Source organism: Gambusia affinis, linkage group LG12, assembly GCF_019740435.1.
Source record: "Gambusia affinis linkage group LG12, SWU_Gaff_1.0, whole genome shotgun sequence".
NCBI lineage: Eukaryota > Metazoa > Chordata > Actinopteri > Cyprinodontiformes > Poeciliidae > Gambusia > Gambusia affinis.
In genome coordinates, this window is record NC_057879.1 from 27,246,211 (window position 1) to 27,266,386 (window position 20,176).

At 40.9% G+C, this 20,176-nt stretch overlaps 1 protein-coding gene across 1 annotated transcript in view; it reads right to left on the minus strand.

Annotated features, from left to right (window-relative positions):
- The window catches only part of tmeff1a (transmembrane protein with EGF-like and two follistatin-like domains 1a), a 43,571-nt gene extending 24,226 nt beyond the window's left edge, over window positions 1-19,345 (minus strand). The window contains 2 exon segments of the mRNA XM_044135346.1: window positions 1,022-1,131; window positions 18,507-19,345. Of these exon segments, the coding sequence (XP_043991281.1) occupies window positions 1,022-1,131; window positions 18,507-18,669 (273 nt within the window). The 5' untranslated portion in view covers window positions 18,670-19,345.
- Window positions 19,346-20,176: the final 831 nt, after the last annotated feature.

Here is a 20,176-nt window from a genome sequence, read left to right on the forward strand (position 1 = left end):
TCTGCATCATTGTTTCCAAACTTAAATGGAAAAGACAGAAACAGATTCAAAAGAATATTTTTTCTGTCCTGTGATCAGTCCCTCAGTTTCTGTGCAGCTTCTGGTTTTCAGTTGGTTTTGTCAGATCTTTGTTTGATTGGACAGAATCCAGCTGAGGTTCTGATTAATGAGAAAATAAAAGTGGAGAATAAAAGAATAAAAGTTTGAAACAGGTAAAATAACTGCTGGGCTCTTTGATTTTCATGTCATTAGGAAATAATCTGATCAGATTATGTTGCCCAACATGGCAACGTTGCCCTGCCTGTTAATGAAAAGCATCTGATCATCAGGATGTTTTGATCTGTAAATCCATATCCAATCAGAGCGGGACGGCCTGCGGGCCTGACCGCCGCTTCACGGAAACCCACTGAGACCAGACTGATGAGTTCTGGTCGGTCCGGAGGTCCAGATGACTGTTTGGGTTTGTTACCAGCTGAACACTGAGAGAAACTAAAAGTCAACAGCAGAGGAGCCTGGTGCTTTAATTAGGACATTTTCATTGGGAAGACGACAGGATGAGGCAGAAAAAGTTTCCTTCAAGGAAATCACTAAAGCATTTTGGAGAAATAGATTTGGAAAATATATTCTTAATAATTGTAACCAAAAGAGGCACCAACTACGAGGAGCCGTTTGTAAAGTTAGGCAAAAATGATCAGCAATTATTTGGGTTGTTTGGTCTGTCATGAAAGAGGTTCTTCTTTTAAAGTCACAGTTTCATCATGTTAGCTTTGAGGCTAAATATGTAGCTAAGCTAAATATTTAGCATATTTAACTTTAAACTAAATGACATTCATTAATGTGACATTAATAAGTAACATGGTAAAATATGACTTTGAAAAAAAGATCCCATCATTTCTTTTCTCATGAAGAACTAAATAATCTAAATTATTGCTGTTATTTTTGATGCTCTAACTTTACAAACATCCCGACATAATTATTTAAAGTTACTGAAATGTTGCTAAATGTATTTTGTTGTTCTTACCTGGAACTGGCAGACGCATTTGAGCTGCGCGCCGTCGTCTTTGCATTCGCCTCCGTATCGGCAGGTGGAGACGTCGCAGACTCTCAGGTCGCTCTTCTTCTCTGACAGATCTGCAGCACAGGAAGGAAATCATTTAAAGCTTTAAATCATGAAAACATCAAGATTTGACTCATTTAAAGAGAACAAAGTGGTTTAATGAAGCTTGCACAAAATATACATTCAGTAAATAATGACTGATGCTAATTTAAATCAAAGAGTTTCTGTTTATCTTGTGGGAAATGGATGATGCAGTCATCAAGCCTGATATTCATCAGAGCGTCGCTAACGAGGAACATTTCCCAAAATGTCAGCGTGTTTGAGGTCGCAGCCGGCCGCCGCTTTCCAAACGCAGAGAAGTTTCTCCTGCTTATCCTGGATCAGTTCTGCCCTTTACAGCTTTTTATGAGCAATCAGTTAATAAAATGTCACAACTTGACTCCTCGATGGCCGCTTCCTTATCTGGCAGAGCTGAAGAGCAGATTAACCCTCACACACACACACACACACACACACACACCCACACACACACACACACACACACACACACACACACACACACACACACACACACGCACACACACACACACACACACACACACACAGGATCTGATAATAACAGGCCTCCATGTGTCAGAAAGCAGAGCCTCGCTCCACAGATTTCAGCCTGCAGCAGGACTGGCTCTCAACAATCATGTAATGGTTCATAATTACACTGAGCAGCTCCTAAAAATGGCCGCCGAGGATCAGAGGAAAACGCCGTACAGACAGAAGGACGGACGGACAGACGGGGGGACGGATCCCTCCTTCTGGAGGCTTTTCATCCAGAAAGCTTCACACAGAAACTGTTCATATGTTTAATGTTCAGAAGTTTCTGTTCAGAAATATTTACCTGCCAGAGTTTGAAGTAAAATCAGGAACAGAATCCGTTTAAACCAGAAAACCTCCTTATTATAACGATATAAAAATACTGACAGGAAACACGTTAGAGATGTAAAACGTTTGGTTGAGACGATTCTTCTCTCCTGTTTCTTTTAGACACAGAAACAGTTTTACTGTTACAACCTTTCTGATGTAATTTGATATTTATAAATCTCATCATAACATATCAAATTTGTTATCTCTATAATCAGAAAGTTTCTCATTGTGAGTTTCAATCTGGTTATAAAAACGTTTTTATGAGGAACTGTCTCATTAAAACTGGATCAGTTCTTCTGTTTCTTTCTGTCTCATACCGAGCCAGGTTCTGGTTCTGGTTCAGGTTCAGGTTCTGGTTCAGGTTCAGGTTCTGGTTCTGGTTCTGGTTCTGGTTCAGGTTCTGGTCCAGGTTCAGGTTCTGGTTCTGGTTCTGGTTCTGGTTCTGGTTCTGCTGGACGTTTCTTCCTGTTGAAGGGGAGTTTTTCCTCTCCACTGTCGCCTCATGCTTGCTCAGGTGTTGCTGTAAAGTCAATGACTAACAAACGCGGCTCCATCCAGGAGGAACGCTGAACGCCAACGACTGATCGGCTGGTTTCCATGGAAACATTTTAATGTTTTTAAACTGATCTGAATAATAACCTGAAGTGAAAACCAGGATCATTTGGATATGATAGATTTTTTAAAAGTGCCTCAGGATGAGTTTATAGAAATGAACTGAATTAGGTTGAATTTTCCTCTCAGTTTCACTCTGACATGTTGAATTTGATTTGGTTTTTAATCTGCGATCCTGAACGGGATTTTTACTTCCTTCTGATGGAATCCAGCCGTAAAACCCGACAGTTTTCTCCTGGTTCTGGTTCTGTTCTGTTGTTTCTGTACAGCTGCAGAAAGCAGGAAAACATTTCACAATGTTACGAGGTTGGTGAACAGAGAAAAAACTAAAACGTTTCTGAAGTCGTCTGCAGCTTCAGTGGAGAATCAGCAGAACTGCTGGTGGTTTTTAGACGTTTACATGCAGCATCCATGAAAACTTTTAATGGTTTAAAACCAGTTAGGGCCCCGGCTGAGAGACTGGGAGCTTTTCTGCTCGGCTCTGCTGTTAACGGACTCCAGACCCGCCGGAGCTGCAGCAGCGATGTGCAGCTCTGCAGGCGTTCATGGCTAATTAAGTTCATGCAGCAGCTGCATCCATCAGCACCGACACACACACACACACACACACACACACACACACACACACCCACACACACACACACACCGCTTCACACACACCGCTTCACACACACACCTTCACACACACACACCACACACGCACACACGCACACACACACACACACACACACACACACACACACACACACACTCAGAGCTGACTGTGTGTGTGTGAGGAGAGCTGGGAGCCAGAACAGCTTCCTGTTTCCAGGTTCTTAAAACTGAAACAATCAACCAGCAGCAGCGGTTTAAGGTCTAACTGGAACCAGAGAGGAGCTCCCAGTCAGGCTGCAGCAGCTGCTGCAGTTCCTCTCAGGTTCTTCAGTCTTATGCTTTTTACAGCAGCAGATCAGAAATTCATGTAATCTGGATGGAGGCAGAGGAGAACGTCCAGCTCCACCAACCGCAGAGGGCCGGGGGCCGCCACCGAAACACACCTTCACACACTCCTTCACACACACCTTCACACACACACCTTCACACACACTCCTTCACACACACTCCTTCACACACACCGCTTCACACACTCCTTCATTTTGCCTCTTATTTTCTCATTCATTCATCATAATAAAAAATGTTTTATTAATTCTCATATTTATATCTATTTCAGATGTTTTTGTTTAGATTGTTGAACATTTACCTGGTTATTTTTCTTCATTTATTATTTTTGTCTTTTTTTTTGTCTATTAAATTATTTTCCTGAATTTATTGCATTGAAGTTTTTTCTGTCTTTGTTTCTGTTTGCAGACGTCAGGAATCAGATCATCGGTCATCATTATTACTGAAACATAAACTAAAGAAAATAGTAATTATATGACGTTTAGTTAGTTTTCCTGGTCACAGCCTGGTGAAGTTTGTCAGGAACCAGCAGGTTCTTTAATCTCAGGAATCATCTTCAGAATATTTCAGATTATGGAAACATTTCATCTTTTCTTTGGTTCAAACTGAAGAACCAAACGTCTCATCAAACTCGACCTTCATCTGTCATGTTTCTGTTTTCATTCAGAAAATCCAGATTTAGTTCTTCCTGAATCTGTCCTGAAAGACAAACTTATAGAAAACATTTCCCCGTCATCCTGGCTCCGACTCCCAACGGTTCGGTTCAGAGAAGTCGAATCTTTTCAGTCGGGCATCAAACTAAAAGTAAAAAAACAAAAATCAGGTTTTTTTCTCCAGAGTTTCTTTTTTCGTTTCATCACAGAGAAGAGAAATCTTCTGAAGGTCTGCCGCTTTATCCTCGGTGGATGTGAAGCATCACTGATGCATGATGGGACGTGAAATCTGTCACCCTCGTACAAACGTTCCAGTTTTCTGTGCGGTTAGGAGCGTTGTGAACGGATTAAAAAAGAAAAACTGTTTATGACGCTTCAGAGAACCTCATGAATCCTAATCAGACCAACAGATGAAACCAAATTCAGCTCGGTCCGCCGGGTCCGGGGCCACCGGGGACCACTAGGGGTCACCAGAGGCCACCCGGGGGCCCAACACCGATAAATTAAACCGCAGTCACTACGCACTAATCAGAAAACAGGAGCTTGATTTGTTTGGACCGATATGATGGAATAAAAGCAGCAGAAACCAGCAGATTTTCATTCTACACTCAGAGACACTGCAGGGAAGAGGCATGACCTTTGACCTGAACCCAGACAGTGACGGGCTCCTGCTGAAGCCAGATGTTTACATACGCTGAATAAAAACACCAGAATGATAAATGACAGAACAACTCGTCTGATCGATACGATCTGAGCTCGTCAATAAATCCCAGATCTGCTGTTTTATTCCGATAAATTGTCTAAATTGGATTTTTAAGTGCGACATCTTCCTGTTTTTGTGTAATTTTGACAACCACTGAAGGAAACCACACAAAAACCTCTGAAGACACTGAGAGCAACTTCCTTCTTCACCAGATGGAAACAAGATGGAGGAGTCAGATTTTAGTGTTGGAGGATTTCTCTTTAGTCTTTGGCTGAAGACCAGGAGACATTTCTGCTGCTAGCGCTAGGCTAGCATGTTAGCTTTGGTTGGATTTACCCAGAATGCCCTGCGCTGTAGTTCACTTCCAGTTTTCGGACCGGTCTCCAGTCCGTTTGGTGTTCACATATCACACTGAACCCAGTCTGAGGTTTGCAGAACCAGAGTTAGCTTAGCGTTCACACCTCCCCGACCGAACTGGACTCGGTACAAAACATTCATCAGTTTGTTTTCTGAACTTTGTCACGTTTTCCTCCTGAACAGATTCTGCTGCTCATCAACGTTTCCTCCTGGAAACAAAAAGTCGCTGCGTCTCTCAGACGGCCTCTGAGCCTCAGAGAGTTCATTAAATGGATTCACTCTAATTCACTTTCATTTAAAACATTTGCCAAAAAGCCGTTAATACGGCGGCTGGGTTGGAAGCGCTGATTGACGGCGCTCTCTGTGTTTCTTGGTTCTCTTAATGGAAAAGCTATTTGCAGACATGAAGGCCTTTCAGCTGTAAATCCAGTCTGGGTTTTATTTGCAGGCAGCGTTCATGTTCTGCCTGAATGACGGAGCCATTATGCAGCTTCACATTATGAGCAGGAAGAGCTGCTGCCCCCGGAGGGACGCGGCTTCAGACAGCAACACATTAAACATCGACTCACTGCAACACGATCGTTTACTCACAGGCCTCAAACATTCAGAACCAGAACCAGAACCAGAACCTGAACCAGAGCCAGAGCCATAACCATCGACTCTTCAGTCGTTTCTTGTATTAATGAAGATTGTATAACTGAACATTATTAATGTTCAGTTCCTGCTCAGTTTCATGGTTTATTTCGGCTATAAACTAAACTTTGTCACAAAAAAATCCCAAATCAAAAATATTATTTCACCTCCTCAACAGTAAATTAAGCAAATAAAATAATCAGATTTGTATTAGAGCTAAAAAAAAATAATTAGGAGGAAAAAAGTTATGAAAATTGATTTTTAATATTGTGAGAATAAAGTTGGACGGCAGGAAGTCAAAACTAATAAGTTGTAAAACCCATAATACAATAAAATTTATTATAATTTATTATAATTTTATAATAGTCATAAAATGACCAGAATAAAGTTATTGACAAAAAGTCTTAATGTTAAAGAAAAATGTTGGAAAAATACCAGAAAAAAATGCAAAATTTACAAGAATAAACTTAAAATATTACAGAAATAAACTCGTCATCAAAGAATAAAAGTTAAAATCTGAGTTGATTGAAATAATTTTATACAAAAAATTAAAGATTAAAATGTTAAAATTTTACTTTCGTATCAATTTGTGATTTTTTAACATGATGAAAATCCCAGAACGTTGTGGCGTCATCAGGCGGTTACCTGAGCAACCAACAGTCAGTGGGAACAGCAGGTGGAGGTCAGAGGTCACCAGCAGCCCTTCAGCATGTCTGTCTGATGCAGGACGACATGATGTCACTTCCTGTTCTGGTTTCATTTATTCATCAATTTACTGTGAGAAGCAGAAGATTTTCAGCCAAGCTAACGGCCTCTCCACGTGACCTCTGACCCCGCTGGCTCTGATGAAGCCTGTTGACCTTTCAGAAGGTCAATGAAACTTTCTGGACGTTTTCGCTGAAATATTCACCACTGATTTGTTAACCAGCAGAAAATATCCAGCTTTTCCGTGTTTAAATGATTTTCATTTGTTCTGTCTGGCAGGTTGCGGGTTCCGGGTCCAGATGGTTCCGGGTCCAGATGGTTCCAGGTCCAGATGTTTCCGGGTCCAGATGTTTCCGGGTCCAGATGGTTCCGGGTCCAGATGTTTCCGTGTCCAGATGTTTCCGTGTCCAGATGTTTCCGTGTCCAGATGTTTCCGGGTCCAGATGTTTCCGGGTCCAGATGTTTCCGTCCCATCAGAGCAGCTGCTTCCTCCTCCTCCTCCCCCCGTGTCTCATTTGCATAATCTCCGCCCTGTGACTCCGTACGGTTTGATTTGTAGGGCGGAGTGAGGAAACGAGCGCAGGTTACGGCTGGTTCCTACTGGGAGGATCGGCTCTGGTTTTACTGGTTTCATTAACGACTGACTGGAACCACGATCCGGCAAAACGAGAAAAAAGAATCTGAGCTGAAAACAGCCTGAAGTTTAAACACAAACATGTTTACATCAAAGAGACGGAGGCGGATTAAAGCAGCATAATCAGATTAAAAAGCATTTAATTAACTGGAAAAAAAACAAACACATTAAATGTGAAGAATATTTTTATATTTAGAACAACAAAAAGGAGCCAAACTCCAAAGGCAGGAAACCGGATCCATGTTTCAGCCTCAGAACCAGCTGGGCCAATGAAACGGCGCCAAAGGTCCAGAAAGGTCGGGTTCTGAAAAACTACAGAACTGAAACTACACAACTTGCTATGAATAATTTATAAATGTTAGTTAAAAACTAAATATTTAGCTTTCAAATGAAATATTTAGTTAGCATGCTAGCCTGCTAAATATTTATACCCAAGATAAATATTTACTTCTAAACTAAACATTTATTTTACAAACTAAATATAGAGCTAAATGTTTAACATGCTAACAGTATTTAGCAAGTAAGCTAGTTTTATAAATCATTACTAAATATTTAGTTTTCTATCTCAATATTTTGCTAGGTACATATTTAACTAAACACGTAGCAACCATGCTAATTATTTAGCAAAAACTAAACTAAATATTTAGTTTACAATCTAAATGTTTAGTTTACTGGCTAACGCTAATTCTGTCCTCTGATCTGGTTCCAAACAGAACCGGAACCAAAACAAGTAACTGGAACCAAACTGGATCCAGAAGAAAAGCTTCACCAGCCCAAACATTCAACACAGTAGAAACTCAGTTCATGTTTCTGAACAGAAATAGATGAGAGTTAAATAGATGTGAGTTAAATAGATCAGATATTCTCCAGAGCCTTTAAGCTGCAGGATGATGTGAATCTCAGAGTTTTTCCTCCTGCAGCCAGTTTTAGTTTTAGTTTTAGTGATGAAGTGAGTTTTCTCCCCTGAGGAGTTTTTGTTTCTTGCAGTCTGCCTGGCGGCTCCAAACCGGTCCAAACCATCCTGGACCCGGCCCGGACTCCCGCTGCTCCGCTGCAGCATGAAGGCCCAACAAAGAGGCTTTCAGCCCCCAGAACAGTTAAAACCTGGATTATAAAACGGCTTCATTTGAAGCGGCTGTCAGCAGGTCAAAGCGCGCTGACAGGCGAACACAGGGCCGCCTCGTCGGCATCCATTTGCATTTTCATTTCCAGCCCTGAGCCGGTTTTCTGCCCTTTACCTCCTCTGTCAGGATCCGTCTTCCTTTCTGCCTCGCGGTCGCCAGCCTCAACCTCTCACAGCCAACCAATCACATAAATCTCCCCGACGGCGTCCTAACGGCCACTGAGATGGAAAATCTCTCCCGGTATTGATTCAGAGGCAGCGTCGCAGCCGGGATGGGAGTTTAGTTTTCCTCCTCCGTCCTGGAGAGGAAGGGGAAAACATCTGCAGACTGAAAACTCCTGATCAGAACCCGGGTCCAGTTCAAAAACAAACCGTTTCTCTGAACGGCTTCCAGGAGCGTTGATGATGTTGACATCAGTAAAGATGGCGGACAGAGCTTCAGATTAAATCGTTTCTGGGTCATAAAAAAAGTTTTCTCACCTCCAGTCGGCTAAAAATAATCTGCAGGAAGTGAAGCGAGTTTTTGTTAAATCAGAGACAACGAAGCCTCCAGAGATCGTCTTCACGTTTATCTCAGAAGAAACGAAACGTTACAGCAAAAAAACTTTATTTATCTGTTCAAACGGACAACAATAACCTGCAGCTGTTTCACAAACATCTGGATTATTCCCAGAACCTCCAACAGGAACCGGGTTCAGAAAGCCTTTAAATCTTTCTGATTCTGCTGAATAACTGAGTAAAATGAAGATTTAAAGGAACAGATGAACCAGAATCAGAGGAAATAAAACCCTTTATGTTTTTTTTTATAAATATTAATGAGACTCTTTCATTTCTGGAAATAAAAAAACGTTTGAATGAAGTTTGAAATGTTTTAACTTCAGTGTAAAACCTGAGGAGTCGCTTTGGAGCAGATCTTCAGCTCTGTTTTTGTTTTCTGCTGTCATCAGGACGCCGCAGTGCGAGCCAACACACACACACACACCCACACGCACGCACACACAGATTTATGGAGGTTCTGCTTCCTGAATGGATCGGCCCAGAGACTCGCCGAGGCGAGACTAATCAGGCCTATTCCAATCCCGGCCCAGCGGTCGACCCCTGACCCCCAGCAGTTCGTCTGCTGCACTTCATGCATTTTAAACGTAGAGCTGCAGACATAGATATGCAGCCCGAGCTGCAGGTTAGTTTGTTACCATGCAGAAGGAAAAACAAAAAGATAAATGATGACCGACTCGGTCTGAGAACTGGAACATCCAAAAGTTTCTTTACAGGTTTTATGTTTCAACATAATATTATAATTATTCTCATGATTTATGTGTCATTTTGTTCTGTTTCTAACTGTTATAATTATTAATGTTCATTTTAGCTGTTGGATTTTAAAACTGCTGTGGTGCTCCAAGAGAAGTTGCTTTATTTTATTTCATTTTATTTCATTTCATTTTATTTTATTTTATAGCGGCAGAATCTGCTGGACTGAAGTTAAGCACCAACTTGATTTCCTCTCTTGTTACAAAAATCCCAGTGAACCTGAATATTTCTGAACTTGAGACGAACAAAGAAAAATCTGGGATTAATTATAATTTATCCGTTTCCTGCTGGATTTTGGAGACGTTTCTCCTGATGCAGAGTAAATCTGAGAGGTTTAAGGTTTTAGGAAAAAACAGGTTTTCCTGCTGAACATGAACAGATTTACAGTTTATAATCTTAGTTGGATTATTTGAAGCAGCAGAGAAATAGATTCTTTGTAATATAAATGTAACGCAGCATTTCTCTAAGGATTAGAACCAAACTTTATTAAAACATTGGAGTAAATACTAAATATGTTAAGTTTAGTTTAAGAGATTTCAAAGTGGCTTTTTGAATCTGACTGGATTTTGCAGCAGAAACATCTGAATATTCTCAGATGTTTCCTCTGAAAATCCAAATGTCCAGAAATGTTTTAATCGGCCCAAATATCATGAAACGTCACAGAGCTGAAAGATCAAATCAAATCTCTGAGTTGATCTGAGTAACTTCAGGTTTTCTTGAATAATTCAGTGGCCTTGAATCTTCCTGGGAGTTCAGTAATGGAGATGACAGCGGCACGCTCTGCCTTCAGAAAGTTTAAACAGCTGCAGGAGGACAGAAGTTTGTTGAGACGCCAGATTTATTTTATAAAACATCACTTTTAATCCGTGTCTTCTGGGTTTTCTGCTCAGACTCGTATTGACGTTCACAAGCTCTCTGCAGCAGCTGCGAGGAGCGAGTCCGACTTTTAACGAGTTCCCCGAAAGACCTGCAGAGCATCGAGCTTCTCCAAAATCTGACAGCTGACTTTTAAGCTCGGTCTGGAACATTTACCTCAGGCCAATCTGCAGAGGTTACTGAAACTTTAACTCACATTACAAACTGACTCACAACCAGGCCAGCGAAGTTTGGTGCAACTATCACAACCTGAGAAACTTCAGATCCAACAGAGTCGATACAATCGGGACAAAACCGTTGATGTTTGCAGCAGGACGACTGACCATAATGAATGATGGAGGAATGTTTTAAAAATGCACAGCAAGGCGGCCATTTTGGGTCAATTTTTGATATTCACACACCTCTAATCTTAACAAAAATCCTCCAAGGGATTTTAAGCTACAGGCTTCATCGTTGGTCTGTGTGCAGTTAAAGGATGGGGGATTAAAAGTTATCAAAATGTTTTAGTTTTTGAGCAAGGCCCAGTGGTCTATTCACCAAAGCAAACTATAACTTTCACAAACAAAGGTCGAAGTGCACCAAACTTAATCTGAACCTGACACTGATGAATCTTCACCTAGTTTATTTTCTCTAACATGAATTTTTATGTTTCTGATCTTCAGGAACGTTTCTGATAAACTTTAATAAAAATCATCCAGGAGGAAAAACCTGATTCCTGACCGACGATCCGGTCGACGTAAAGAGCAGAACTTCTCATCCTGAGAAGAACCGATCCATCGCATGACTCCAAAAACAAAATTTAAAAATTATTTCTGTTTGATTATTTAATTGGATTTTGTGACGTTTTTAATATTTAATCCTAAACTTTTACAATAAAGGTAAAAACTTCATCACATTACATCAGTGAACAAAATGCCTCAGACTGGCTGAAGAAACAGAAAAAATGTTTTCAGGATTATTTGGTGTTTTTTCTGATCATATTATTATTAGTAGTAATGATAAGATCTTTATTCAGTTATTGATGAGTTTCTCTAGATCTTGCTGAGACGTTTGTCCTCTAAACGTCCTTCACTTTGTAACCGTCTTTATGTGACTCTGAATGTCCAGATCTGATCTCTGATAACTGAAGCTTCATGTTGATTTCAAATCATAAAAACTGGATGATAAAAGTTTCAGTCTGCTGTTTTGGTCTCAACTGGACCTTTATTTTGAAGGAGAGTTTTGTTTAGAGAGACTTTGTAATTCATTTTATTTGTTGTTTTGTTTAATTAAAATGTCTTCAAGTTCCAGAGTTAAAAGTTTGTTAAAATTTAAAGTTTATTCATCTTTGAGGGCATGTTCTTGTATTATTATTTCATTATCATTATATTGCTGGAAAATGGACTCAAAATAACAATATTATTGTTTACTGCAATAATTTATTGCCCAGTTATTGTTAAAGATGATCAGTAAAGAAAGGAATAAACATGAGGTTCTGCAGGAAACCATCAAGAAGCTGAAACATGAAATCATCCAGAAATCCATCCTGACTTTAAGGAGTTTCTTCTTCTCCAGATTTAATTAAACTAAAGTTTGAAAGTTGACCTCCAGCGGCTCACAAACTGCCTCTATTACCTCATGAAAGACAATTAAAAGTGTCCGTCACCCGTTAATGTTGCAGCTAATTGGTTTGAGCTAAACTAATAAAAGATTTATTTCCAGGCTGCAGGAGATCAATCAGAGGAGCTGAGCTAATTTAACCTGGAAAGCTTTTATTTTGGCGAGCCGACGGTCCAGTTTGTCTCAAGAAGAAACGAGACGAGAAGTTTTATTAGATCAGGAGGAAGTTTTAAACAAATAAACCTAAATTATTCAGGAACTCTTCAAACAGAAACAACCAGACATGAACGGTTCAGGGAAAGAAAAAATAAAAATTAGATTAAAAAATAAAAATGATGAAATACACAAAACTTTTCAGACAAAGAATGAAACAGAAGGAAAAAACTTTGATGTTTGATTTAATTAATCTGAACTGAAAACAAGTGGAGAGAAGAGCCACTTCTGCCCCGCTGGGGTAAAATACGGGTTAATAAAACAAAGGTTTCATTCACAGGTTTTCATTATTTTCAAATTAAACTAAAATTTATTTCTATTTTCACATTTTCATACAAAGGGAATCATCGAACTTCTGCAGATGAAAAACAATTCTGCAGAATAAAACTAAGTGAGTTTTTCTGCATTTTTAAATTAGATTTAAAATAAAAGAAGCTCCGTGTTTCTGACACACAGCTGCATTAATGAACAATGAAGCTGCTCCTCTCTTCCTACTGGGGTAAAACCATCTGATTGGACGCTGGGAAAGACTGTTGTTCTGTTCATGTTGTGCTAAAAGGAGTTAGCTTAGCAGCGCAGCCATGCTAGCCTGAAATAGCATCTCAATGCTAAAGATGTAGCAGCTACATTGATGCCAAGATGAACTTCCCATCAACCTGACGGTTTGATGATCTGAATAAAATATTAAAAATAATAAGTTGAATAATTTAGCATCAAAAAGATTTTGAATTGAAAATGTTGCTTATTTTGTTGATATGCATGAAGAATACAAAACATCTGCAGGTGTAATTTGCTCCAAAACACAATAAATGAGTGAATGAAGGTTTTCTAGTGCAGATTTTCTCACATGACATCACAGCATCACTGCATCCTGATTGGACAGTCTGTCCCGGGTCAAAACGAGCCGGTGGTGCCGGTCAGCCTGGCCGCTGCTGACATTGTAACGTTCACCGGGTTTTGTTTCCGTTTGGCCGTTTTCTAGAAACTTCTTATTTTTGGAGCCAAGAAGAAAACCAGCCGGAGCCTAAAGGTGTCAGGATGAGCAAAACGGAGATCTCTGTAATCTGCAGCCTCCCTCTGGACTCCGTTATGTAACCAACACAAAGATCTTCAAAGAGTGAAAGTAAGCTCACTCTTTAAAAAATAAAAAGGAAACGCTCCCAGAAAGCTTCCAGAGGCTTTTGTTAAACTTTCAGATGTGAGACAGGAAACAAAATCATCAATTATTTAAAACGTTGGTTAAAATCTTAAAGTTATACATTCAGAGTGAAAATGAAAAGTTTCTGCAATCTGGTTTTCTTATTTCATCATCTGCAGCTCAAACACAGAAACAGCTGGAGGACAAGAAGAAGAAAGTCCTTCATTTCAGATGGAAACTATTTGTAGTTTTCTAATATTCTGTTAAAACTGAAATAAAACCAGGAATCATCTTTCTAACACCAACATGGTGGCTGAAAATCCTCTGGATGTTTTCAAACTGTGAATGTTTAAAATGTTACGTTTGATGGTCAAAGTGATGAAGTTTATTCCATCTGATCAGGAATATTAAACGACGACGTTCTGATTAAATGTTCTGATTCTGTCAGAGCTGGAACCAAAGATTTTAGTCTCAGAAAATGATCTGCTCTCCGATCGGCCAGAAAACCGTTTTTATTTCAGCTGAAAGAGTGAGAAACATTTTGTCATTAAAAGAATCGTAGATATTCGTTGGTGGGAGTTTGTCTTAAATGTTTCAGATCAATAAAATTTAAAAAACAAAAACTTTTTTTTTTAATTCTGATCTCATTTATTAAAGGAAAGCAGCTTTATGGTGGAGCGATTCACAATGTGACCATTTTTATCCAATTCATCAATTAACTGGATCTTTAAAAATGGTTTATTCTGCAGATTTTTATGCGTCATTAGAGATATATCAAAAATGTGAAAAAATAAATAACTAAATTACTTTTTAAAACATTAAAATAAACATTTTAAAAACTAAAATAAAATAATAAAAGGAGGAAATGATGCTGCTTAGAAATGCTGACATTTCCAAAATATTAAAGTTCTGAGAAAAGATTGTACTTCTGTCACAAGTGGAGAAATAAACTGTTCTCAGTCAAAATGTGCAACAGAACTAAAATAACCAAAGTTACATTTTTCCTTTCTTGAATTAAGGTTGAATTATTTTTTCTGTGCATGTCAGAGCTGCAGGTTTCTCTCAGCTTGTCGAGGATCTGAAGCTTCAGGAAGACGACGACTCAGACGAGTCAGGAGGAGAAACCTGCAAACCGAAACTCCAAAAGCAACAAACTCCTGAGTGGAACCCGGTCAGAACCTCCCACCGCCGCCGCTGGTCATCAATCAGAGCGATCCGCTCGGAAACACTGGAAATGAGCCGATATGTGAAGCCGAGCAGTGAGGGACGGCTGAGGATCCATCCTCATTCAGAAAGCAGAAGGAACCGATTATCCTGTTTGCTTTATGAGCAACAAACTCACTGAACTGATTCAACCACAAATCAAACCAGAAAACCTTTCAATCAGCGTCTGCTGGGTTAAATTCAAATCAAAAAGAGCTTAAAATAGATTTAACAGTTAAACATCAAAAACATCATTCATAAAGAACTTAAACAAGAATCTTTGTTTTTGTAGTTTTGAGGATCCAAATCCAGATGCATTGAGGGAAATTATCTAACGATGATTTGGAGAATCAAAACTTGTAAAATAAAAAACTGGTGCTAACAAAGCTAACTGCTAACCGAGCTAACCACTAACACAGCTAAATGCTAACAGAGCTAACAGCGAGCAGAGCTAACAGAGCTAACAGCTAGCAGAGCTAACAGCTAGCAGAGCTAACAGCTAGCAGAGCTAACAGCTAGCAGAGCTAACAGCTAGCAGAGCTAACAGCTAGCAGAGCTAACAGCTAGCAGAGCTAACAGCCCACTCCTCTCAGCTCGAGGACAGAATGGCTGCAGAATGTCACGTGGTTTTATTGCGGGGCGTCGGGGTTGTTGATGTGGTGACCCCGTGAACAGCAGTAAGGAGTGAATATTTTCTCCAGATCAGCGCTCCGGCTAAACGGCGCGGCTGTAAACCGTAAACAACACGGACAGGACATCAATTTTCATCCGCGGTTCTGTTAATGTCGGAGCGGCTGCTGAAAATTTAATCAGGTCTGTTTCTCTCTCCCTGACTTCATCCGTCATGTCGGCGTCTCGGACCGAGCAGAGAGATTCTCCCAGGAGGACGCAGCTTCAGAACCTCACAGGACAAATTACCGCCGTGATTTCATTTGTGTTGGTGAGGGAGAATCAAACCCGATCAGACCCGACCGACCCGATCAGACCCGATCAGACCCGATCAGACCCGATCAGACCGACCTGATCAGACCCGATCAGACCCGAACCGACCCGATCAGACCGACCTGATCAGACCCGATCAGACCCGAACCGACCCGATCAGACCCGACCGACCCGATCAGACCCGATCAGACCCGATCAGACCGACCTGATCAGACCCGATCAGACCCGAACCGACCCGATCAGACCCGAACCGACCCGATCAGACCCGATCAGACCCGACCCGGCAACAGAAAACAACGCTATGAATTTGTAAAGTCAAAAATTAACAGCTATCAGTTGGAATAATGGAATTAATTTTTTAAACCATATTTTAATTATATTTTTCATTCTTTTACATATGTCACAGATTCAAACAAAACATTTAGTTTTGTTCTGAATATTAAGATTAAAACTATATTATTACTTATCCAACTAAATATTTAAAAACCAAACATCCACAGATCTTAACTCTGTAGAAATGATTGACTGATAATCAACTGATCCTCTCAGGTTTTGTGAAAAACTAGAGAAACAACAAAATAAAGAATCCAAACCAGAATGACTAAACAGTCGAAGCTGAGCAGAAAATCTAGATAAAAAAATAAAAGAACAGCTGAAATCGAAACTCATTGGTAGTTAAAGTCCCGATCCGACCCGACCTGACCCGACCCGACGAGTCACTTTGGACCAATCAGAGAAGCAGCAGGATGGATTCAGTCCAGTTCCATGGAAAACAGCATAAATGTTTTATAGCTATTAAATCATAAAGAGGATAATTGTTCTTATTGTTGTCTTCTGTCTCGGGTTTCGAAACCAGAGAGAAACGAAGCTCCGGGTCAAAATTCTGATTCCTGCAGCTGCAGATAATTTAACCCTGAAGGGCTGAGAGAAACTGTAAAACCTCTGAAGCCCAGAAAGATTTGGGATCATTAGAAACCAAAATAAGACGAACCACAAACCACAAACCACCTCCTCACTTCCTCACATCCTCACATCCTCATCTCCTCACCTCCTCACATCCTCACTTCCTCATCTCCTAACCTCCTCCCCTCCTCACATCAGGACAGGCCGCAGAACAGATGTGTCTCCTTGGCGACCAGCAGCCACATCACAGGGAACCACAAACATCCACAAAGCAGCAGCTAAACATCCGTGACCACATGCCAACCAGTTGCAGCCTCCTGGCTCTAGATGAACACATGAATCATATGAACACATGAATCATGGCGTTTGGACCTGAACCGAGTTGGAAAGTCATTTTGCTGCAGCTGTTCACCAACAGGAGAATATTCAGCCGTTTGTTCTGGACTCCAGCACCAAACAGAACCTGTTCATCAAATCATTCCTTCTTTCTTTGGATCAAACACCAAACTCTCAGGTTTCCATGGTTACGCCTGCTGAGACCCTCCTGGGGTTTTTCTGTGAAAGCTGCAATCAGAAACCCTGAAACCTGAAGGCCAAACTCGGAGTCTGTCCTCTGCAGTCCGGCTCTGACCAGAGATGACCGGTGGTACACAACTGAGTTTTCCCAGCAGACCTCGAACACAGCAGCAAAAGCCATTTTGTTGTTTTTTCTGTGATAGCGAACGTTGGGGGGGTCGATGACACACTTCCTGTTAGAAACCGTCTGGAGATTGATGTGATGTGAAGGTTTCACCTGCAGAAGGACAGAATCGTCTCGGTCCAGATCTTTGACTGGATGAGTTTCCCTGGTAACGTGATGCTGCTCTTTGACTTTAAATATTCATTAAAACAGTCAGATCAGTTTATGAATATTAGATTGTGATGCTGTAGATTCATATTAACCTCCTCACTTCACATGAAACAGAAATATGTTTGTTAGAAACTCCAGAGAGAAAAGAAATCTAATTCTAGAGTTTTAATTCATATGAAGCATAAATCAGTTTGTTTCACATCATTTGAATAAACTTACATTAAATTTGTCTTTTTACTGAAATCATCCCTGTTTCTGTTTGGAGAGGAGAAAATGTCTAAAACTACAAGACAGAAAACGAGTTCAATACTTTTTAGTTTGAGTTTTAACAATCAGTAAAGTGAGAAACACCAGCTTCAAATTCAGTTACTGACTTTTCGAGTGGTTTTATTTTGAAATGTCACGTTTTGCCCAACATGTCTGAGGACAAATGAACATTAGAAACACATTTATACAGAATTAGATGATTTATGTCAGGAGGACAAACGCTGCATCCTAATAACTCTGGATTATAAACCGTATTATTTAATAAACATCAGACTGAACAGAAACGTCATCATGTCTTCATTTACTAAAAACCAGGCAGAACCAAAGACCTGGACTGGTTGGAATGTACCCAGAGCTCCCAGTCTGAACTGGTTTTGTTGCTCTGGTGAGTTTAATCAGGGATTGTTGGATCCATAACGGATCAGCCTGATGAACAGAAAGTTTGATGTTTGCACAAAGAGCAGCAGCAGCAGCTGCAGCAGAAGCTGCAGCAAAGTGCTGCAGCCCTTTGTGCCTCTGCTGCCTAGTCAAAGCAAACAGATTCATCCCCCATAAAGGCTGAAGAAGCACTAATGAAACATCCCATTACTGACAGCAAAGCCCGATTCGGTTTAAAGGCTTTAATCCGATAAAAGGCCCTAATGATGAAGAAGTGACTCTGATCCCTGCGGAGCGGATCAGGAGCATCCGGAGCCCGCAGGAACACGGACTGCAGGAGCTGCAGCGCAACACCAGAAAAACTTCAGGACCAGTCCTGATGTCCTCCAGGAAGCAGCTGCAGCATCAGGACAGAGTGGGTCCGTGTTGCTGCAGCAGCATGAACCCAGACCACCTCACCCATCCAACCTGGCAACCCGCAGCCCGCAGCCTTACCTGAGCAGTCCTTGCCTCTGCCTTTGCACTCCCCGCTCTGCGGCTGGTAGGAAGCCCGAACCTCCGGCCCGGTCAGCAGCAGCGCCAGCAGCCAGGCGGCCGCCAGGCACCGGACTGCCCCGCCCGGGCGCCGGCGGCACCTCCCAGGGCCCGTCAGCATCATGGAGGAGACCCGAAGCCCGCAGTCCGCTCGGTTCGGTTCGGCTCGGCAGCCGCACACGCTTCGGCGTAATTCCTGAAGAAACGCGGATGTCCCGCAAAGAAGGAGCTCCAAATGCGGGAGAGAGGCAGCGGAGCGCCGCTCAGGTCTGAGGCGGAGCAGGAGCGACGGTTCCTGCGGGATTCCTGCGGGATTCCGGGTTCAGGAAGCCTCAGAGGCGGTCCGGTCCGGCAGCAGCATCCTCAGTCCGAACCTCCGCCGCTCAAACTCCGAGTCTCTCACAGCGGATCTGATGTCACTCCCGCACAGACCCGCAAACCACCGGGGCGCCGGCTGCGCGTCCGCCGCGCGGCAAGGAGGCGGTGAGGGGCGAGACGCGGCGCGCAGAGCGAAGCGGCAGCTGCGACCACAACAAAGAGACCCGGACTGAAGAAGAGGAGGAGGAGGAAGAGCAGGGGAGGCGGGATGGTCACGTGAGAGGATGCAACACTCCCACACACCTCCACGCCTCCACATGCACACGCACGCGCGCGCACCTTACGCACACAGCCAACAAAGAAGAAGAAGAAACCGAAGGTCAAAGTTCAACAAGTTGAAGATTCATTTACTGGTTTCCATCAAGAAACATTTAAAAATATATAATATAAAAATAAACAGGTAAATAGTCAGAACAGGGTTCAAATGATTAATCGATTATTATTTATCAGCCAATTTAGTGATGAAATAAAACGACTTGCTAGAAACATTAAAAATGATTAAATTATTAATTTCTACTGATTTCTGCTGATTCTTTTTGGATTTTGACATTTTTTCCTGTAAGAAGTAAAATATTTTCCAACTTAAATTGGATTTTCAGTTTTTTCTGGTGTAACTTAATAATGCATCATTTTAATGAAACTCAACTTTTCTTTTCAAAGCAACAAATGAGGAAATCCAAAGGATACTTTACTGATCTGAAAGGGAAATGAAATGAACTGAAATGTTCAGTTTTCATGATCTGTGGAAACAACCAGGAGAATAAAAGGTTTTAAATGAAACTTCATAAAGAAAAATATCAGCAAGGCTGAAATGGATTTGATTTTATTTTCACAGCAAAAACACAAAATCTTACCAAGTTATTTTTATTTAGTTTCTAGTGAAAATAAGACCAAACCAACTGGAAAGTAAAAATAGTTGTTTTAATTAAATAATTTATTAATATTGATGAAAAAGTTCTTGGTACATTATTTTAGTTATGTGAAAATGTTTTGTTATAAATAAAAATAATCTCCAAATGAAACCAGAACTTTTTCATCAACATTAAGACTTAAAACAATAAACTTCTGTATCTTTCTTGAAAGTTACTTCTAAATTATTTTTATCTTATTTCAGGTGAAATCAGATATTTTCACTAGAAACTGGACCATAAATACCTGGAAAATGTTTTTGGGATCAATAACAGATTTTTAACGGATCCAAAGTCACAATTTCACTGCGATGAAAAGAGAAAGAAATGATTCTCCTCTCTGCT